The 19,412-nt window shown below is 37.3% G+C and overlaps 3 protein-coding genes across 5 annotated transcripts in view; all 3 read right to left on the reverse strand.

The window, feature by feature from the left end:
* Nucleotides 1-791: 791 nt before the first annotated feature.
* Nucleotides 792-1,376, reverse strand: LOC129100767 (CD59 glycoprotein-like). The gene is made up of 3 exons (XM_054610226.1): nucleotides 1,328-1,376; nucleotides 1,123-1,224; nucleotides 792-961 (listed from the first exon to the last, which is right to left on the reverse strand). The coding sequence occupies exons 1-3, from the start codon at nucleotides 1,374-1,376 to the stop codon at nucleotides 792-794; spliced, it is 321 nt and encodes a 106-aa protein (XP_054466201.1).
* A 2,107-nt stretch (nucleotides 1,377-3,483) lies between these two features.
* On the reverse strand, nucleotides 3,484-7,108 carry LOC129100771 (creatine kinase U-type, mitochondrial-like). Its single transcript, XM_054610239.1, has 9 exons — nucleotides 6,963-7,108; nucleotides 6,647-6,845; nucleotides 6,469-6,564; nucleotides 6,137-6,358; nucleotides 5,946-6,031; nucleotides 5,234-5,357; nucleotides 4,596-4,730; nucleotides 4,357-4,482; nucleotides 3,484-3,600 (listed from the first exon to the last, which is right to left on the reverse strand). Exons 1-9 carry the CDS (start codon nucleotides 7,106-7,108, stop codon nucleotides 3,484-3,486), a joined length of 1,251 nt encoding a protein of 416 aa, XP_054466214.1.
* A 7,520-nt stretch (nucleotides 7,109-14,628) lies between these two features.
* Nucleotides 14,629-19,412, reverse strand: part of rasgrf2b (Ras protein-specific guanine nucleotide-releasing factor 2b) — a 43,357-nt gene continuing 38,573 nt past the window's right edge. For all 3 annotated transcript variants that reach the window (XM_054610743.1, XM_054610742.1, XM_054610741.1), the window contains 6 exons: nucleotides 18,858-18,942; nucleotides 18,332-18,529; nucleotides 17,847-17,926; nucleotides 17,616-17,733; nucleotides 17,453-17,521; nucleotides 14,629-16,704 (listed from right to left, as the gene is read on the reverse strand). In XM_054610743.1, coding sequence (XP_054466718.1) covers nucleotides 16,612-16,704; nucleotides 17,453-17,521; nucleotides 17,616-17,733; nucleotides 17,847-17,926; nucleotides 18,332-18,529; nucleotides 18,858-18,942 — 643 coding nt within the window. In that variant the 3' untranslated portion in view covers nucleotides 14,629-16,611. The remainder of the gene's footprint in view (nucleotides 16,705-17,452; nucleotides 17,522-17,615; nucleotides 17,734-17,846; nucleotides 17,927-18,331; nucleotides 18,530-18,857; nucleotides 18,943-19,412) is intronic.

The raw sequence follows: 19,412 nt of genomic DNA on the forward strand, positions 1-19,412 counted from the left end.
TTAATGACCTATCAATAATGGAAGATTCTCAAGAAGAAGTACTTCAACACTCTTAAATAACATATTTTGTGTGACAAATTGCCAAATCAGCAGATAACGTAAATCGGTTGTTATAATACATACATACAAGATTATATGAACTGATAATAGACATAAAAATGTGAGATCTGCTGCACACGCACATCTTTGAGGACCTGGTTACAAGACACATATGTTGCTTACTGAGACTCTCACCATTCTCAAGTGTTTATGTGCCATCTTTGATTTCTCCTATACTGCCCTCTACTGCCTGCATTTATGTACTACACACATGACGATGCATGGTATACTTCCCAGTTGAAGTATTTTGCAAACAAATTGTGCTTTCCTCCAAAATGCAGCTTATGTAAATAAGAAAGCTATGCCTTGTTCGTTGGTTTTGTAGGATTTTAGATCATTTGAAAAGCGGCAAAATACTCTGGCAGTATGCAGTCTGAAGGGGAAAAAAAGCAGCAAAGCTGTTTAAATATAAGCAAATATGAGTATTTTCAAAGAAATCAGTATTCATTTTGAGACACCAATTAATATATGTTACATTTCATTCTATATATTCACAAATATTAAAGAAATACAGTTTCTGTGCAATATAGGAGTAAGTAAAAGATAAGAATAATCAGGATAATCAAGGATATACAGGGCCATCAGTACAATCAAAGATCACCATGCCTCGAAATGTTCATCCACGTATGAAAATTCAGAGCATCACATCTGATTTTTACAGTCTCAAAATGTAAAAAAAAGGCAGTTTATCCTCAAATGAAGAGTGTAATGATGGCTAAGGGCGCTAAAAGGAGAGGGACAAAGACTCCAGCGTGTTTAGCTCCATTACACAGGTCTTCAGCGCAGCATCTGACACCCAAGGAATCTACGTTATTGCACATATCACTTCTCATGCATTCCTTGGTGATCATATTTTCAGCAGCTGCAACAAAGAAAGACAATAAAAGTTCCATTAAATAAAGATAAAACATGTGATAAGTATCAAAGAATTACAGTTCAGAAAAGACAAATCGCACAATAAAGAATATAGGATACAATAATCATAAAATAATATCAAAGCCACATGTTGTAAATTCAACTAACCAATGGTGGTGCTGCAGCGGTCGTAATGTTGAGGACAGTTCCACACCTGAGTGCAAGTACCGGGGTTTGCATTCCAGCAGGTGAAACACTTTAACCCAAACACTGCAGGCAAAGGAGAATGAATAATGTTCACATGGCCAACAAGAAAAACAATATTGCTGCTTTAATTTATGTTGTGCTGATTGTTCATATGTACTGCTCTTACCTGCTGAGAGCGTCATACAGATGAATGCTAAGGAAACACACAGCCTCATGTTGAGTATCTGATCAAATGAGATAGCTCAGAGAATTGAAGACGTGTTGGTCCTCTGATGTCAAATGAACATTATTCACTTCACTGTGTGTTTTATAGAGTAAAAAAAAAAACCACCACATTGTCTTAAAAACAACAACTTATTATGTTTGGGTGTTACGCGTTAGGGGAGTGTCCGCAAGCCAACCTTTAATGCTGATCATTTATTTGTACATGTTGATTTTTTTTTTTGCAGTTCCACCAATTCATCATCGATTCATTGTTCAAAAGAAATCCAGTATCAGAAAGTGTTTGCTTAACTTGAGTTGAAACTACATATTTGTGCCGTATGTTTGCAAAGCATTCAAGGAAAACACTTGAGCCGTCTGTGGTGAAGCTGAGACTTTAGCTGTCACACCTGGAAATGTCAATGTGTAACTATGTGTAAATGACCCTGCCAGAATATTAACATCATAACTATAGAAAAGGCCTCTTGTAGGCTGACTAGAAGTACTGCATATATGTTAATAATACACTTTAAGTGATTGAAATCCCAGTTAAGCACTATTGGTTCTGTGTGAAGTATTATTTGATTATTCACTATCCCTGCTAAGAAAATCAAATTGTAGCATCCACTGGATATTCCAAGCCTCATTCAGACTGTAATAATTGCAGCATTAATGGTTTACTAACACACACTCACACACACGCACAGTTTCTGAGCTCTTTAGTGCCGATCTCTAATAGCATTAATAGATCTACGTCATTAATCTGCTGCCAGAAAAGGAAGAGCGGCTCATAAAGACTCTCTGAGCAGCCGGATTTAAAAGGGCCATTCACCCAAATAGTTAAAACACTTATGTCTCATGGCAGGATGGCTTTATTTATAAAGTATAATCCCCACTTCTCCTTGTCTAAGCATGTAAATAACATTAAATTACTGTTAACAAGCTAGCTCTGTCTGGTTTCTGTTGGTAATGAGATTGGCCTTTTACCCCTGATTAAAGGCGATGTATAGAAGGCAGGTAAGGTGTCAATGTCAGGTTAATCACCAGCATCAGAGGAGTAATTCATTCGTTGGGCACTTTCTTATTCCATTTTTTTTATTCATGATGCTATTTATTTCTTTTTCATGGAAGAATATAAAACTACTTGCTGCAGTAACCGTGGCTGTAGTCGTCCTTGTGAGTCAGGACAAGCAGGGGTTGAGCACTTAATTATAGATTTGCAAAGGTCGTGACATTATTGTCCAATATAGCTCCGTCTTATTAAGTTTGGCAATCGGCCATGACCTAATACCAACATCTCTGTCTGAGTAAGAGAAGGAACAAGCATAGCAGTTGGAGGTGTGGCTGTACTTTGTGTGCACTTGAGTTGTGCTTTCTTTTCTGTTCGAGCTAGATGTAGCTCTGTTTTATTGTTTTGTTTTGCATTAGTTTACCGGAATTAAGGTTTAATCAAATCTAAAAGTTTCCAATCTTATAAAATTGAATTTGCCAAATATCTGAATGCTTTTGGTTTAAACAATATATGACTAGGTTTGGATCTTATTGGCAGTGCGGGAAGAAGTGTCAGTAAAAGTACCAATACAAGAATGTAAAAAAAAAAAATCCTTTATATGTAAAAGTATAAAACCTTAAATAAGAAGAAGTACAGAGTATTAACAGCATTTGTACTTTCAGTATGAAAAGTAGAATTACTATTTTTGCATGAAAGTGGCTCCTGTGACTGATATTTTATAACTGATAGTGAAGCATCAATGTAAAGGCAGCATTTTACTGTGGAAGCAGGTCTAGGCGGAGCTATTGTAGTTTAAATACTTTATACACAGTCTCATCGTTAACTCCCTTAGTCAAGTGGTTTCCAACTTAAGTTTTTGGCCCTTTCGAATAGATCACATTATGAAATAAGCGAAAGGTCAACGGTAAAACACCTGCAAATAACACAACTCAGTTCATCAATAGAGTTTATTTTGTTTAGAATAGAATTATGTGTACATGGAAATCATTTATTGTGCATATATGTCAGTACAACGCTACACATGCCATGAATAACTTGTAGGACCAACAGTTTAACGACCAGCGGTTGGAGCGCCTGCTCTATTCCAGGATTCCCAGCTGAGCTGATGTTCACTTCCTGAACTGAGGGATGGGGGAGGGGATCTTGATGTCCTGCCCCCTCTCCAGCCTCTTCTCACACTCAATTAGGTAGTTAATGCCGTCAATCACTAGTTGTACCAGCTCAACCTGTGGATACATGGTAACTATTGTCACAAATCACATGGTCAATGTGTATATAGTTGTTAAACAGGTTCAGGGCTTCCTCTGAGTCTAACCATTGCCGTAACCCTGACCTTGTTTGTGAAGGAGAGGTACCGCAGGTCCTTCATTCCTGCTGCTGTCAGACTACACAACCAGCTCTGTCTACCATCCCAGTAGACCACAAAATCACTAAAAACACTAAAACATCTGTGCAATATAAATACACTGTGCAATACTATAATTACTCTGTCTGTATATTCAATATTTTTTAGTTATTGTGGATTTGATTTGATTTGTTTTTAATTCTTTCCTGTTTAGTTATTTTATTACTTATTTATAATACAGTTTTTTTACAATGTCTCTTGTTTGCACTATCTCTATGCTGCTGTAATCCTGTAAATTTCCCCACTGCGGGACTAATAAAGGATTATCTTATTTTATCTTATCTTGACTATCTATGACCTTAAACAGCCATTGATTGTTAGCGCTTGGAGGTCCATCATCACAGCCTGTGAGGAAGTTCAGCAGGAAAGGCTCAGCTCAGGAGAAAGAGTTCTTTTAATCTCAATCCTGGCACATCCCTGCCTGGATTACAGATTTAAGAACAGCAGTGGGTACGCTTATTCACAGCCCACACTTGCTGGGATGTCTGCTGTCCTCTGTCTGACTCTGTCTCTCTTTACCTGCTGCTCATTTCTACTCTTACTTCAGCTGCTGAGACTTCTCCCTTCAGGTGTTTACCTCTGACTTGCCCAGACGGTCGAGGTTAGAGATGTCGACGGTGTCTCCGGTAGCCGCCGTGTCGACGCCTCCCGTGCCTCTCTTCTGTAGCCTCAGGTTATCAAGGATCCTTTTGAAGCGAGGGTCCTAGAACATTAACATCACACACACATTAAATAATTTTTCAGACAGGAGAACTACAATCCGGGGGGGGCACATGTGTTGCTTAAGTTGAACCGCCATTGTGTTTGCTGCTATACCCTGCTAAGGATGGGCAGGCGGATATGCACGCCGGCCCTGAGCCCAGTGCCAAGGTTAGAGGGGCATGTGAGGACGTAGCCCAGACGCTCATTCCACATGAACTCCCAGCCTCTCTCCTGAATTAGATGCTCCACCTAAAGGGTACAATAGAAATTATTGACTTTTTGGAACACACATTTCAAGTATAATTTCAATAGACTGGAGATAATATAGAACAAAAAAACTCCCGCACACTGTCTTCCTCACTTGCATTAGGGGTATTTAGTGACAATGTTCGGTACACAGACCTTCATCAGGTTACTTTCTTTTTAAAGTAACCTTGTTCTATATATTGTCTACCCTAGGTATTCTCCTATGCACCCTACTGGTGTACAAATGTTTGCTCTTTTTTCATAGACTGGAGATGAAATACTTTTTAGTCAGAGCAGATAAGTCTCAATTTAATCTTTTTGTTGTTTTTATAGTCATGTTTTATTACAGTTTTGTAGGCAATGCTTTTGTAAAGACTTTCCAAAGCTTTACTTTGCTCTAAGATAGACTGCATGGATAAATATTAGTTATTTGGGGAGGAATTTAAGGTATTCTAGAAATCTGCACTTGGCCATGGTTGTACGAGGAGACATAAAGACATGTGCACCTGTTTGAGACCTCTACAGAAACGTTCAAACACTTTCTTCATGTTTCCTCCTTTCTCCATGGATATGATCCTTGTGTGGTCCTCCTCGTTGATCCAGATCAAGAAATTCTTCTCGTTGTTGTGCCTGAGACAATCAGGAAGGCAGACTTAAACTCCAGTTAAAAGCTGGGTGATGGTTTCAATGTTAGTACTGATCTGCTATGTTTTGAATTTGCAGAGGAGAGTGAAATTCGATCAGTGCGGAACAGCTGTTTGGGAAGCAGGTTAAGAATAAATGACTTATTACCTAAAAAACTTTTAGTTCGGGCCTTGAGGAGCTGCAAGTACCAGTTTCAGAGTGCTGCCAGTATTAAGCACTGAATGAAAAACACACATGGGAGTCTTGCAGTGAGTGAGTCTGCTTGTTGTGTTCTGGGGATTTAAAGCCTTGAAGCAATGGGGGCACAATCTTTTCTTCATGATCTGCTGTTGTAATCTAATTCAACCGTATAATCCACTTCTCTCCAGTCGTATTGGTCCTGTACTGCATGATGGTGGTGGTGCTTAATGGTGTCTGATGTCAGACAGTATTCCAGTGTCTTTCCTTAATAACCCTTTGTATCCAACAAATTGGTAATTTCTTCAAATAAGACTCAGGCCAACTATGACAACAGCTAAACTACAAAAACAGCAGTATGCTACTTCTTCTACACTAAATTTCTCCTAGCCTTACCAGATCCCACGAGCATCAGGCCAATCTCTGGCCATCCCAGCCGACGTGAGCAGAGGTGACACTGGTTTATCAAACAGGAGGTGATCCTGTTTGAGCCAGAAAAGGACAGAGGGGATATGGGATGGCAAAGGTCATCAAAAAAAAAAGGTACAGAACCTTGTCTGTCAGTGTGTGTGTAACTGTGCACTAACATCAATAAGCTGCTGCTGCTCTCTGTCAGACATCTCTCCCAGGCTGTAGTAGCGACCGCTCAGGTCTCCCTTCAGGCCAGACAGAGCGGTCACAACCACGCGCTCCACCTCACGGCGCTCAGAGCGAGAGCATGCCGGGGGGAGACTCAGTCCACGGATGCTACGACCGGTACGGACACGAGATGAGAGCACGTAGCGCTCATCAAACATTCCGGAGGTGATCTGATGAAGAGAAGGTGTTTGGTCACTGTTTGAAGAAGTGGAAACAGGAAGTGATGGATCAACCAGCCCCTGTAATGAAGCAAATTACTTGAGAAAAATGTGTGTTTAACCTTGGAAGCATCCAGGTCAGTGGGGTGCTTCATTGTCCGAGGGTCGTAGCCATTGTGTCTATCCTTGATAACAGGGTCAAAGAGCTCAGCAAACACCTGGTGGGAAGAAATCAAACACTCAGTTTGGCCCCTTTTAGGAGTGAAGACACAACAACTCACTGCAAACATGAACTCCAACCTCGTAGCTCTCCTCATCTCCTGCTACCATGCCCACAGTCTTGATGAAGGGATGTCCAGGGTTGTCCACCCCGGTCTGGATGCATTGGTCCAGGGTCCAGTCGCTGGGGGTTTTCTTGTCCCTCAGGCGCCCATAAATGGTCGGGGTCAAGGCCCCTGCCATGCAGTTGTTGTGCTTCCTCAGGTCGGGGAAATCTGCGCTGTACAAAGTTACGACAAAGAAGCTTCACTACTAGTAGAGCTGTTTCAAACAGCAGCATTAGATCACTTGGCTGTACAGGTGATTATGGAAACACCTCACAAACACAGATGTGTACCTGGGTGGATAGAGCCTCGTCCGCTCAGCAGCAGCAGCAATGTGGTCACTGAGGAGGTATCCAGATGCCAGTGTACCAGCTCCTATGCTGGCCAAAATCACTGCCGTGTGACGGCCAGACATCATACGGGCGAAAGAGTTTGCCATGGTTTATGTACTCTTTGTTATTACCTGGTGAAAGGTCAGAGGGCGAAGTTAACTTTCCATCAACTTCATGCTGCCTAAAGATGGCCTCCAGATTAAGCTGATCATTGGGAATCACATTTTGAGCCAGACTGACTCGAGGCACAGAGGAGAGCAGAGTATTTGTTGTACAACAGTATTTGAATACTTCTCAAATCTCACAGTGGCAAGAATAGAACATTGTGTCAGGAATTTGAGAAATCCAAGAAATTGCAATGCACCTTTTCATTGCAGTGAATCATAACTACATTTTTGGATACAAAAGGCACTGATTTTGTGACTACTGACAATGCTGCAGCATTTGAACATACATTCTACTTTTTGTATTTGTTGCTCTGTGACCACGATACTTTGAGTCTTTAAGTGATAAAGTTGGTGAGGATACAGATGGAATCGGTTATACTTTTTTTCCCACTGTTTATAATACAGTTCAACAACATCTTAAATTGGTATGAAGATCTATGGACACACATCTCCACAGGTAACTGCATTAACCTATCAAATGCTTAAGTAACAGATACTGACTGATTTCAGTCTGTGTGATGAGATTATTCTATAAGCAGACAGAGGCCTTCTGATTGGTCGCGTCAGGCGAACCACCAGCTCAGGTGATTAAATGATTTGTGATTGGATACTGAGAGAGATACTGCTATAACATGTCATGGCGCAACACCTGTCAGTATATATATAAAACATCATAAACCGCAATATACATCCATATTATATGGAGATGCTGCTGTATCTTTGCACATTACTTATAATACAAATCTCAATTCTATATCTGTTTTGAACTATGGGTTAAAATCACCTGTCACACACACCCACACAACACAGTATTGGTAGTAGCAGTCGAAGAGGTGAAGTGCCAGTTTAGAGTTAGCTTAAGCCTAGGACAACATATGATCCTGTCAGACATCTTGAGCTGTTTAAGACAGTAGGAGAGGGCAGTATAGGATGTGTGACATTAAGGTCAGGAGGAGGGGTTTAAGGGTAAGAAAGAGAGTGGAAAATGTAGGATTAGAGGGATCTTCATCCGAGAGTAGAGAAGATTAAGTAATCCTTTGACTGCTCTGAAATGAGTTAATGCATGTTAAACGTGAGATGAATGGGGACCAGTTATTGACAAGTGGCTGGTCCCTGTTATTATCAGGCAGATTAAGATGCCCTAATGCAAGAAGCTGCTATGTCGGCTATACCGGTGGTTACCCTTGGGCCAAGTGAAATAACAAAAGGCTGAGATAACTGATGAAAAGATTAGAAGTCTCTTTACTTGTGCACACAAACTTCTGTTGTATACTAAATTATAGTATATAATGTTTTATAGATTACATTAAATACTAACAATTACTTTACATCTCCCAGGGAAGCATGTGTGCATAAGGAGGCAGGGAACACAGACGGAGCTGCAGGAGAAAGAGCTGAGAGGTGAGGAGGGAGAATCCATGACTGACCTGAGGTTTGTCTGAAGAGTGTAGGCCGTGGATCGTCTGTGTGTTTCCTGCACCTCAGTCCTGAGACGCTCGATCTGCAGAGTGAGAGCAGACTGAAGAACAGAGATGGGATCAGAGAGATGGGGACACAGGCTCAGGATTAGCCTCTCACTGGGCAACAGACAGAAAATCCTCTTTCTACTGTCAGTCAGCATGTCTGCCTGCCTCTTCACATGTGCACACACACACGCGCACATACCTAGATAGATAGATAGATAGATAGATAGATAGATAGATAGATAGATAGATAGATAGATAGATAGATAGATAGATAGATAGATAGATAGATAGATAGATAGATAGATAGATAGATAGATAGATAGATAGATAGATAGATAGATAGATAGATAGATAGATATTCCTTCGGGTGTTGCAGCAGCTCAAGTACAGAGTAAACAGATTAAGATAATAAATAAAAGATATTATACAATAAAATTAAATTAAAATAAAATAGAACATACATACATACATACATACATACATACATACATACATACATACATACATACATACATACATACATACATACATACATACATACATACATACATACATACAATCACACTCACTCGCAGTAGGCTATTTCATGTGGTCTTCTTCACAGTATGGATTACACTCACGGATTACATGGGAGACCTGAACTTCTTTGCTCTTTCATACATATTAATAACATAAATCTGATGATCAGTCTTAGCTACAGTTGCATTTATGGTAATTCCTGTGACACTTCAGCTGGATATTAACTAAAAGTTTCAATATTGTGACTCAAAAGGAAGACACCCAAAACATGCATAACTCTGTTTAACTGTTCCTTAATTAGCTGTAAGCATGAGTATATTGCATGCTACCTGTGCTAATAAGCCTATTTAGACAAAACAAAATGTGGGGTCACCTTCACATTTAACCCTGCTCAGAATATATCCACCAAAATGTTTCAGTATGTGATGTGTGTTTTATATTACTCAGTGTAAAGCAAACGTAGTAGTAATTCTTATTCTGTAGTGGAACACTTTTTATTCAGCTTTATAGACAAAAAAATGCACCGTATCTCTAATATTAGAGGCCCTCTCCTTATTCCTTTTTCCATTATTTCAAGTCCAGCATTAATAAAATTCAATAAGGAAATGAGTGTCTATCTTTGACTGGAAAGGGCTGAGACGTCTTGTTGGTTGATCTGCTAGATCCCACACTAACAACTTGTCACATCTCCTCGACAACATTTGGAGCGATGAATTCCCCAACACTTGCTCAACTTGTCTGAGATTCACACTGTGCAACTTTTCTCTTTCACTCCATCTGCCGCTGTCTGGTCTGTCTCACTCTCTTTTGCTCCCATTCCCTCAAATAGCAAACTAAATGTGTTTGTCCTGGAAGGATTACTGACTGGAGTATGAAAACAGCTCTTCTAGTAGTGAGAGCTACGAGGTTGGAGTTCATTTTTGCAGTGAGTTGTTGTGTCTTCAGACCTCAAACGGGGAGAATACTGAGTTTTTGTTTTTTCCCCATCAGGTGATCGAGAATAGACTGGCAGAGGAATGTTAAGGCCAACTGGGAACACTTGTTCCCGGTGCCTCCAGTCAACGAATCTCTGGCAGTCTCTCTCTCTCTGTCTGCCTTGCTGCTGCTGCAGTTCTATCTGATCTCCCTACAGGCACCTGTTGACACTGTTTAGGAAACTCCTCTAGAAAGTGTGGTGGGCAATTCTCCTCTAGTGCCAGAGAATGCAACAAAAGGTGTAGTGTTGGTGAATGCAGCCCAAAGCCTGGCTCTTCCCCCAACCAATTCCCTAATTAGGGCCAGATTATAAAAAGCACTTGTTGGCCTGATTCTTTTGGTGTTGCAGGTATGTAGTTGAAGTGATCTTTTAACATGGAAGCCTTTTTAAGTTGCATCCTTAGTTGATTGCCTTCTTATCTAGCTTATGCTTGACATGTTGACTGAGCATATCATGTTGGAATCCCATTGTTGTACAGCCTACCTTGAGTTATTCCATGTGATAATGCACCATACCAGAAAAAGTTAAATTACAGTATTTCTAAAAAGTCAGAAAGTCTAGGTATTTTTTATAAACATCATAGTAGGTAATGTCAAAAAAGTTTAGTATGTTAAAAACACATTAAAAGTTATAGAGTGGTTTGTTAAAAAATGTCATTGTAAAGTATGTCTGTAAGACGTAATTGTATAGTATGTAAGCTGTCATGCTATAGTGACTCAAAAAAAGGCATTAAAAAGTCATAGTATGGCATGTTGAAAATTGAAAAGTATAACATGTCAAAAAAGTCAGTCTATTATGTTGAAAACATTAAATGGAAAGGCAAAAAAGAAAAACAAAGAGTACATTATGACTTAAAATACATAAAGATTCATAGTAGATCTCAAAGAAGACATGGTATAGCATGTTAAAAAAGTAATTGTGTAGTGTGTCAAAAAAGTCTAATGATAAAATGTCAAAGAAAATCATACATTTTTTTTTTATAAAAGAAGCATCAAAGAAGTCACAAGAGTCCTACTATAATATTTAACATTTTAACAAAAAATCATAAGAAGTCGAAGTGTAAAAAAAACCGTCATACTTTATTAAGTCGAATAATGTTAAAATAAATCATATAAAAGTATGTTGATTAAAGTCATAGCATAGGATGATGAGAAGTCATAGTATAGTATGTTAAAAAAATCTTTAAAAACAGTATATAGTATGTCAAAATAGTCAATAAAAAGGTAATAGTATAGGATGTTGAAAAGTATAATTTGTCGAAACAAGTCCTTAAAAAAGCCATATTATTTCAAAAGAAGTTGTTAAAAGTCATAGAAAAGTATAAAAGTAATTCCATAGTGTGTTGAAACAAGAAAGTCATATTATAGTATGTCTAAAAAAAGTCATATTATAGCATGGTAAAATTGAAGTTAAAAAAGTAATTATTAGTATGTTAAACAAAGTCATAATATAGTGTGACGGAAAATGTATAAAAAAAAGTCATGGTATATTATGTTGAAAAAAGTTTTTAAAAAAAGTCATAGTATAGTATGTTGAAAAAATAATAAAAAATGATAGTATAGTATAGTTTGTCGAAAAAAGTAAAAATAAGTAATATTATAGGAAGTTGGAAAAAAAGACATTGTATAGCTCGTTGAAATAGTAAAATCAGTATGACGAAAAAATATAAAATGGTCATGGTATGGTATGTAGAATTTTTTTTAAAAAGATTACATATTAGTATATCCAAAAACTTTTTGGATATACTAATATGTAATCTTTCTAATATGTAATCTTTTTAATTTTCTTTTTGGCAAAAAGTCATAGTATAGTATGTCGAAAAAAGTCAGAAAAAAATCATAGCATAGTATCACGAAAAAATCATATTATAGAATGTCTAACAAAGTAATTACAAAGTTAGATATTAGAGTGTCAAAAAAAGTTATAAAAATTAATATCTTAAAATGCCTAAAAATAACATTTCTTTTTACAATCAACACTTGAAGAAAAAGTTATAAATAAAGTAATAAACAATCATAGTATAATATGTCGAATAAGTTTAAAAATAAATAATATACTTTGTCGAAACAGTCATAAAAAGTCATAGTACAGTATGTCAAAAAAGTAATAGAATAGTATGTAGAAAAAAGATATTGGAAAGTAATATTTTAGCATGTCGAAAAAAGAAAAAAAATCATATATCAGCATTTAGAAAAAAGTTATAAAATTCATAGAATAATATGTTGAAAAATGTCATGAAAAAAGTCATAGTATACTATGTCAAAAAAGACATAAAAAGGCAGTAATGTATGTCGAAAAAAGTCATTGCAAAGTATTAATAAAAAAGTAAAATAAATCATACATTAGTATGTCGGAAAAGTCCTTAAAAAGTCATAACTTATTATGTTTAAGAAAGTAATAAAAAAGTCCCAGCATAGTATGAAAAAAAAGCCATAGTATAGTATGTTAAAAAAAGTCATAGTGTAGTATATCAAAATAAGTAGATAAGTTAATAATAAGTAGATAGATAATAAGTAGAGTATGTCCAAGAAAGTTTTAAAAAGAGGCAAAGTATACTACGCCGAAAAAAGTCATAAAATAGTCATAGTATAGTTTGTAGATTCTTTTGAAAAAGGTTAGATATTAGTACATCAAAAGAAGTCATGGCATAGTATATCAGTATACAAAAAAGTTGTATATTAATATATAGAAAAAAGAGAGCTATAGAGAGTATAGCTTGTCAAAAAAAAGTTATAGTATTATATGTCGAAAAAAATTATAAAAAAGTAATTTTATGTTATGGTATATCACAAAAAGTATTCGGTAAAAGTCATATAGCATTATCGAAAAAGTCATATAGCATTATCGAAACAAGTCATAAACAAAGTCAGCGGATAGTATATTGAAAAAAGGAATAAACAGGTCACAAAACAGGTAATTAAAAAGTAATGTAGTAGTATGTCAAAAATGGTCATTAATTGGTTATAATATAGTATGTACTAAACACTCATATATTAGAAAATTGAAAAAGCCTAAAAAAAAATGATGGTATAAGATGTAAAAAAAAGAGTGTTAGAATGTGTAGAGACTATAAAAAAAGTCATAGTATAGTATGTCGAACAAAAACTCCCGCACACTGGCTTCTTCACTTGCATATTGTATTTTAGTCACAACGTTTGTGCATAGACCTTCATCAGGTTATTTTACATGGAAGTGAGGATGCATGCATTTAAATAACATTTGGGGTTCGTAAAATTGGTAGACCAATCCGATTGCCCCAATCACATAATCACACAATCGGATTGGTCTACCAATTTTACGAACCTACTGGAGTGCAAAAGTTTTGCTCTTTTTATAGTATAGTATGTCGAAATATTTCATCAGAAAGTATGTCAAAAAAGTAATTAAAAAGCCATAGTATAGTATGTTGAAAAAAGTCATGGTATAATAAGATGTGAAAAAATACAAACAGTCATCATATAAGATGTTGAAAAAAGTCATGGTAATGTTTGACAAAAAAAATCATAAAAAGTAATTGTATGATAAGTCATTAAAAAAATGCACTGAATTTTGTTCGGAAAGAGGATTGTCCATTCTATTAAATCTTTCAAGTTAGCATAAATATCTGAAAGCCGTTCAGACAAAATACATTTAAAAAAGTGAAATGCCCTATTCCTGATGGAGTAGTGGTGATAACACAGAGCTTTCTTTCTTTTAATTATGGGTTAGGATTTGAGGTGTGTCGACGTTTGCCACAGCACACCAACTTAAAACATTAACAACACTTAGCATGCCTACACACACACACATAGTTATCGGTCAAACTGTAAGGAGTAGTGTGTAGATGTGGCGTATGTGTGCATATTTGATTACACGTACAGGCAGGTTAGCGTATGCCACAGCTCGCAAAAACGCTTCAACATTACTTCAGTGAAAGAAATACTTATACTGTAGTTTTATTCATGATAATCTGGTTGGCCTCTCAAAGCACTATTCCAAAGATGGAATACTCTTCAACAACGCACCCCAAAGAATAACCTTAATGAGTTAATTTTGAAGCTCTAATTCAGTTTCTTTGCAATCACTCTTAGCATATGGTGTGTGTCTTTAACAATCAAAACTGGTACAGGCTAGTTATTAGCTTTCACATGTTGAGAATGTTAAATCTTGTTCTGGTGTCTGGCTTTAAGTGTGTACAACTGTGTTATAACTGGACAGTTCTCAACAAAGGAAATATATTAATCCTTACATTTTGTGAATGAAATGCTAGTCTTATGGCAGTCTAATCTTAGACTTCAGCATGTGATAAAAACCCCAGATGATCAAGAGGATTTCAAGAGAAGTTAAACTATGCTTAAAGTATTTTGTCTCCCATATCCTTATTAAAATATATGATGCACCAGTGATTGTCAAAGCCCTACATGCCAGAGGAAGCATAGGCAACTTAACATCATTGAATCATCGCAAAGTCCAAGGAAATGTGCAAACACATAAGGCATGTAGAATTTATTTCTCCTGCATCTACAAGTGAAAATGCAAACAAATACAGTGAAATGATACAATACAAACATAGCATCCTGCATTCCCAAACCTGTGTGTCAAACAGACACTCAGAATTACAGACGCAGTGCAGACATGTTTTTCCCCCAAAAGCAACGTCTGAAAACATTTCATCTAATCAATCTGTTTCTCCCGACATTGCTACTCCATAACAACAGGCTCTCTTGCAGATGACATTGCCTAAAGAATATGCTTGAGCTACAGACGAATGTTCCAGATTTGATGGACAAAATATTGTTTCTATGCCTTTTAACAGAGCCTCCTGACAGCTACAGAGACAATATTGATATAGAAAAGCAGAGGGACAACGCACAAGAAGCGTCCAGTCGGACATGCACAACATGCAGCTGTTGTGTGCATGCAGGAAAACTATGTTCATCATATCAGCAATACGGAAAACAAACTTGATTATTCAAATGCTACATTTTTTTCACTTTCAAATGACATTGTTTGTTTTTTTTTAGAATAAAGTTGAACAGATTTCTTGCAATACAAGAGCGTTGGATGCAAAACTACACTTCAACATAAAAGCAAGAGAGACAAAAAACCCCAATAAAATCAATATTCACAGCATAACAATTCAATCTATCTCTTCATCAATCATATGATATGTGTGGAGTAACTATATACAAAAATATCATAAATACAGTATCTGATGAAATAAATAGCATGGTTAATAACGATCATACTGTCACTCAAGCGAAGCTACATCTCAGAGAGTGTAAACACTGTCCCAGCCTACATCCAAGAGTTACACAATGGGACCCGACTACACACGTCAGTATCAGACGATTTGTAAAAGCCAAAGAAATCCAACAAATACACAAACGCTGCAAAAGCTTTGGGTCAGTAGAGGTTATAACAATGTTTAAACACTAGAGGGAGATATTTGCTGCAATGACTTTACTGTGTTGACACTAGCATGCTACTCTGAAGTCTACATAACCTATTTTCTGGGGGAAAAAGAGGTTGAATGAGTGAACTGAGGGGAAATTGACCTACACTAGTGGAAGGCACTGACACAGTGTTTATATTTTGTATCATTCATGTGGACGTTTTCATTTGAGCAATAGCTTTCTATTCAGTCTTTAGGCAAAGACGGACTAAAGACTTATACAGAATTAATTATTTTATCAATGGAAAAATCAGCCACCTCATCAAAATATATCAAATTTTTCACTTTAAGTTATTTTCATTTTACATTATATTTGAAGGCTTAAAGGCTTTTTTTTGCCACACCCAGCCCACTGAGGATGCATAGTGGCTTAGAGAGTCACTCTGGTAAGAGTGAAGCATGCTAAGCTGAGGGTCAGGGGTCAGGTGGAAGGCCATTTAGACAGTTACATCCTAAGCTGAATTCATGCACGTTTTATGCAGTGACCATCATGACAAAAAGCTATTTTTTGGGGCTCTTGCTCCAGGACGTGGCACGTAAATGCACAGGCAACAGAACATTGACGACGGCACAGAGACACGGGCTCAGACACCTCTCTGTCACACTATCTGTATATGCTACATCTCTGTTACACCCACTTTATTCCATCCATTCACTCCATGCTCCATGTGTGATGTCATGTGCACCGCACTCTCTTCTGAGGAACGATGTACGCACGCGGCGACATGTCATTTCCTTAAAACCCTCACGCAATGCAACGAAAACCTCCTCCTCTTGTTCTCCTTGAAGACAATCAATCCAGCAGCTTAGAAAATCTCAGCCTTGTCCTCTTCTCATGCTCCCTCCAGACTCTTGTAAAAAGCTTGTACAACTGTCCTCATACTTGACTCTAAAGATATCTCTCACTTCAGTCAGTATTTCTCTTATTCCCATTTCCACGTTGCTCTCAAAACTCTCCGATTTTCTCTTGATTGTTGAGATTGCGGGGGCTTGTTGCCCTTGGGGGTCCAGGTATGGCAGGTTCCCACTGGCCACAAACTGCTGCAACTCAGGCAGGAAGCCTGGGCTCAATCTTCAGTGAGAGATCATAGAGTGTCTCTTCATCCATGATGAGAGTCTTATCCAGGAGGTACTGGGTCACCTGGAGAGAAAACGGTAACAGCAGGGAGAAATATTGACATTTGGCAGAACAGCAAAGTACTGTATATTTACACCTATGGCTTAATTTTGTTCTGCTCAATTAATCTTTAACATTAATGTCAATGTTTAAATTGTTTTAACAACTAGATCCCTAGATGGTCTTGAAAGGCTGAATAGGGATTAAACCAAAAGGCCTTTGCAGTTATGCTGCTTTACTCAAATTGACTTAAGCTCTCATTGTCTTCTTAATCTAAACTACTTTCCACGGTTCTCTGAATGGTCCAGCTAGCAGTTGTGAGGGTTAAATTGAAACACAGTTGGTGTTAGAAAGATGAATATTGGTGATTTAACATGGCTTTTGCAGGCCCGTTTTTAACTCCCAGAAACATATAAATTTCCAGACTACCATATATCAAAGGGATTTTCATTAATCCTTTAACAACAGCAGCAGACACCAGCACTTCCATAAAGGATCTGTGTTGTCTTCATATTATATACTCACTTCAAAACTTCACAATTTGGCTTCATAATTTAGTTAGTTTTATCTGCAAGCTTTAATCTTTCAACCATCTCTTCATGTTTTTTTTTAAGTGCTTCGTAACCATGTTTTACAACAGTTCTATATAAATAAAGTTTAGGATTTATTACTCTTAAAATGTAAAATGCACATTTGATGACGTTCTAGTTCTTGACAAATAAAAAGGCACCTCTATTGTGAAAAGATATTCAATGTGTTTACAAAAAAGTACCTTGGCTTGATGCTCTATTCTGTACGGAGTCTGCTGAAACTGTCGGATCTCTCTGATGATGTGGGATATCTAAAGAAAATGTTGAATTTAACTTGACAATCAAAATAAACGTATACATGTAAAGATTATTTGAATTGTTTTTTTATTTTATGTATGTGCCTACCATCCTCATTTTGGAGAAGTTCACAAGACCTTCCTCAGTAAAATTGGGCCTCCCCTCCTCAATAAAGGCCAAGTCAGTTTGATACATTCCCAGGTACGGCACACACGGAGGGTTGCAGCTGGAGGAAAAGAATGTGAAGAAATAATGTCTCACAAATTGCGTCAAAGTCAGTTAAAGCCCATTTTTATTGATAACATGATACGTATAGTGATGTAATTCGCAATGTCTCACTTTTTCAGGGTCTCCCTCAGATTTTTAGACCTTCCCTCAGTGGACACGGTCTTCTGCAGTTTGTCCATGAGGGTTTTAGCCTGGACAAGACCCGAATACACATTTTAAATCATATTTTTTTAAACTATCTTGAACAACATGGGACAAACAAGGCTGTTGATCCACTTACTCTTAACAAAACACGATCATAATGAAATGACAAAACCGAAAGAACCGGCAGTATGGCTTGGTGGATAGACAGATTACCTGATGAGTGGATGATTATGGCTTCACTGATTTAGCGTTCATCAGAATTGAGTAGATACTAAACATTCCAGGTAAATGCCTTTCTGTGTTGTCTTTCCCTGAACTCTCTAGCATCAATTCTGTATACATTTGAAAACATTGCAAAGACGAAATAACTTTTTTCCAGGTAAACTTAGGTAATCTTTATATATACTTGTTTTTAAGTTCATAAAGATAGGATTGATGGAGAATTACTCCACCTGTTTGCTGACTTTAGCCCAGGTCTTCTTCAAACGGTAGATGGCACTGCGATTAAGTGCGGATGTGATCTCCAGAACTCCGTTGTAGTTGTTGAGACAGCGGCAAATGTCAGCCACGGCAACCCACTTTTCTATGGAGTTGGCCCTCGAGCCCACGTCGGTGTGGGTCATAATCTGCGATGCCACCAGGTTACTCATCTTCAAAAGGAAAAGAAAAGAGGATATTTAGGATAAGGTAAGACAAGTTAAGAAAAGAACCGTATTGATCCCACACTGGGGAAAATAGATTGTTTCAGCAGTTTAATGTTCAAAGCAAGGAAGAAAAGTGACTGAGTGCAGAAGATGAGCTATGATATAACATTAAAATACAAAAAGAAAAAAATACAACATATCAATGTACATATATACACATTTCACTTAAAAAGTATGTATATAGATAGATATAATTGCACAGGATACAGAAATAACATAGCATAAGGAGTGTCAGGGGAAAAAAAGGTACTTAAAGCTACTGAAGAGAGCTTACATCATTGAAGTGTTGAGAAGTTTTCATGATGTATGGCGTCCTCTCTGTCTTATCAACCTTCATCCAGCCCAGCCCAAGGAACTCTCTTAGAGAGGTGGGACAGAGACATGTGATAAGTCCAAATGAGATCACAAACGCTACAATATAAGAGATAAGATAAGATAAGATAATCCTTTATTAGTCCCGCAGCGGGGAAATTTGCAGGCTTACAGCAGCATAGAGTAAAGTGCACACAAGAGACATAGTAAAAGAAAGACAAGATAAAAATAAAAAATGAAATAAAAAAAACAAGTATTATAAATAAGCAATAAGAAACAGTAGAAAAACAACAATAACTGAAATATTATATTTACAGACAGAAAAACTATTATAACTATTATTGCACAGTGTATTGTATTGCACAGGTTTTTATTGTCATGTGTCATGTGGTCTGCTGGGAGCAGAGTTGGTTGTGCAGCCTGACAGCAGCTGGAAGGAAGGACCTGCGGTACCTCTCCTTCACACACCGGGGGTGAAGCAGCCGGTGGCTGAAGGAGCTGCACAGAGCTGCCAGGG

This window comes from Anoplopoma fimbria, chromosome 13, assembly GCF_027596085.1.
Source record: "Anoplopoma fimbria isolate UVic2021 breed Golden Eagle Sablefish chromosome 13, Afim_UVic_2022, whole genome shotgun sequence".
Lineage (NCBI taxonomy): Eukaryota > Metazoa > Chordata > Actinopteri > Perciformes > Anoplopomatidae > Anoplopoma > Anoplopoma fimbria.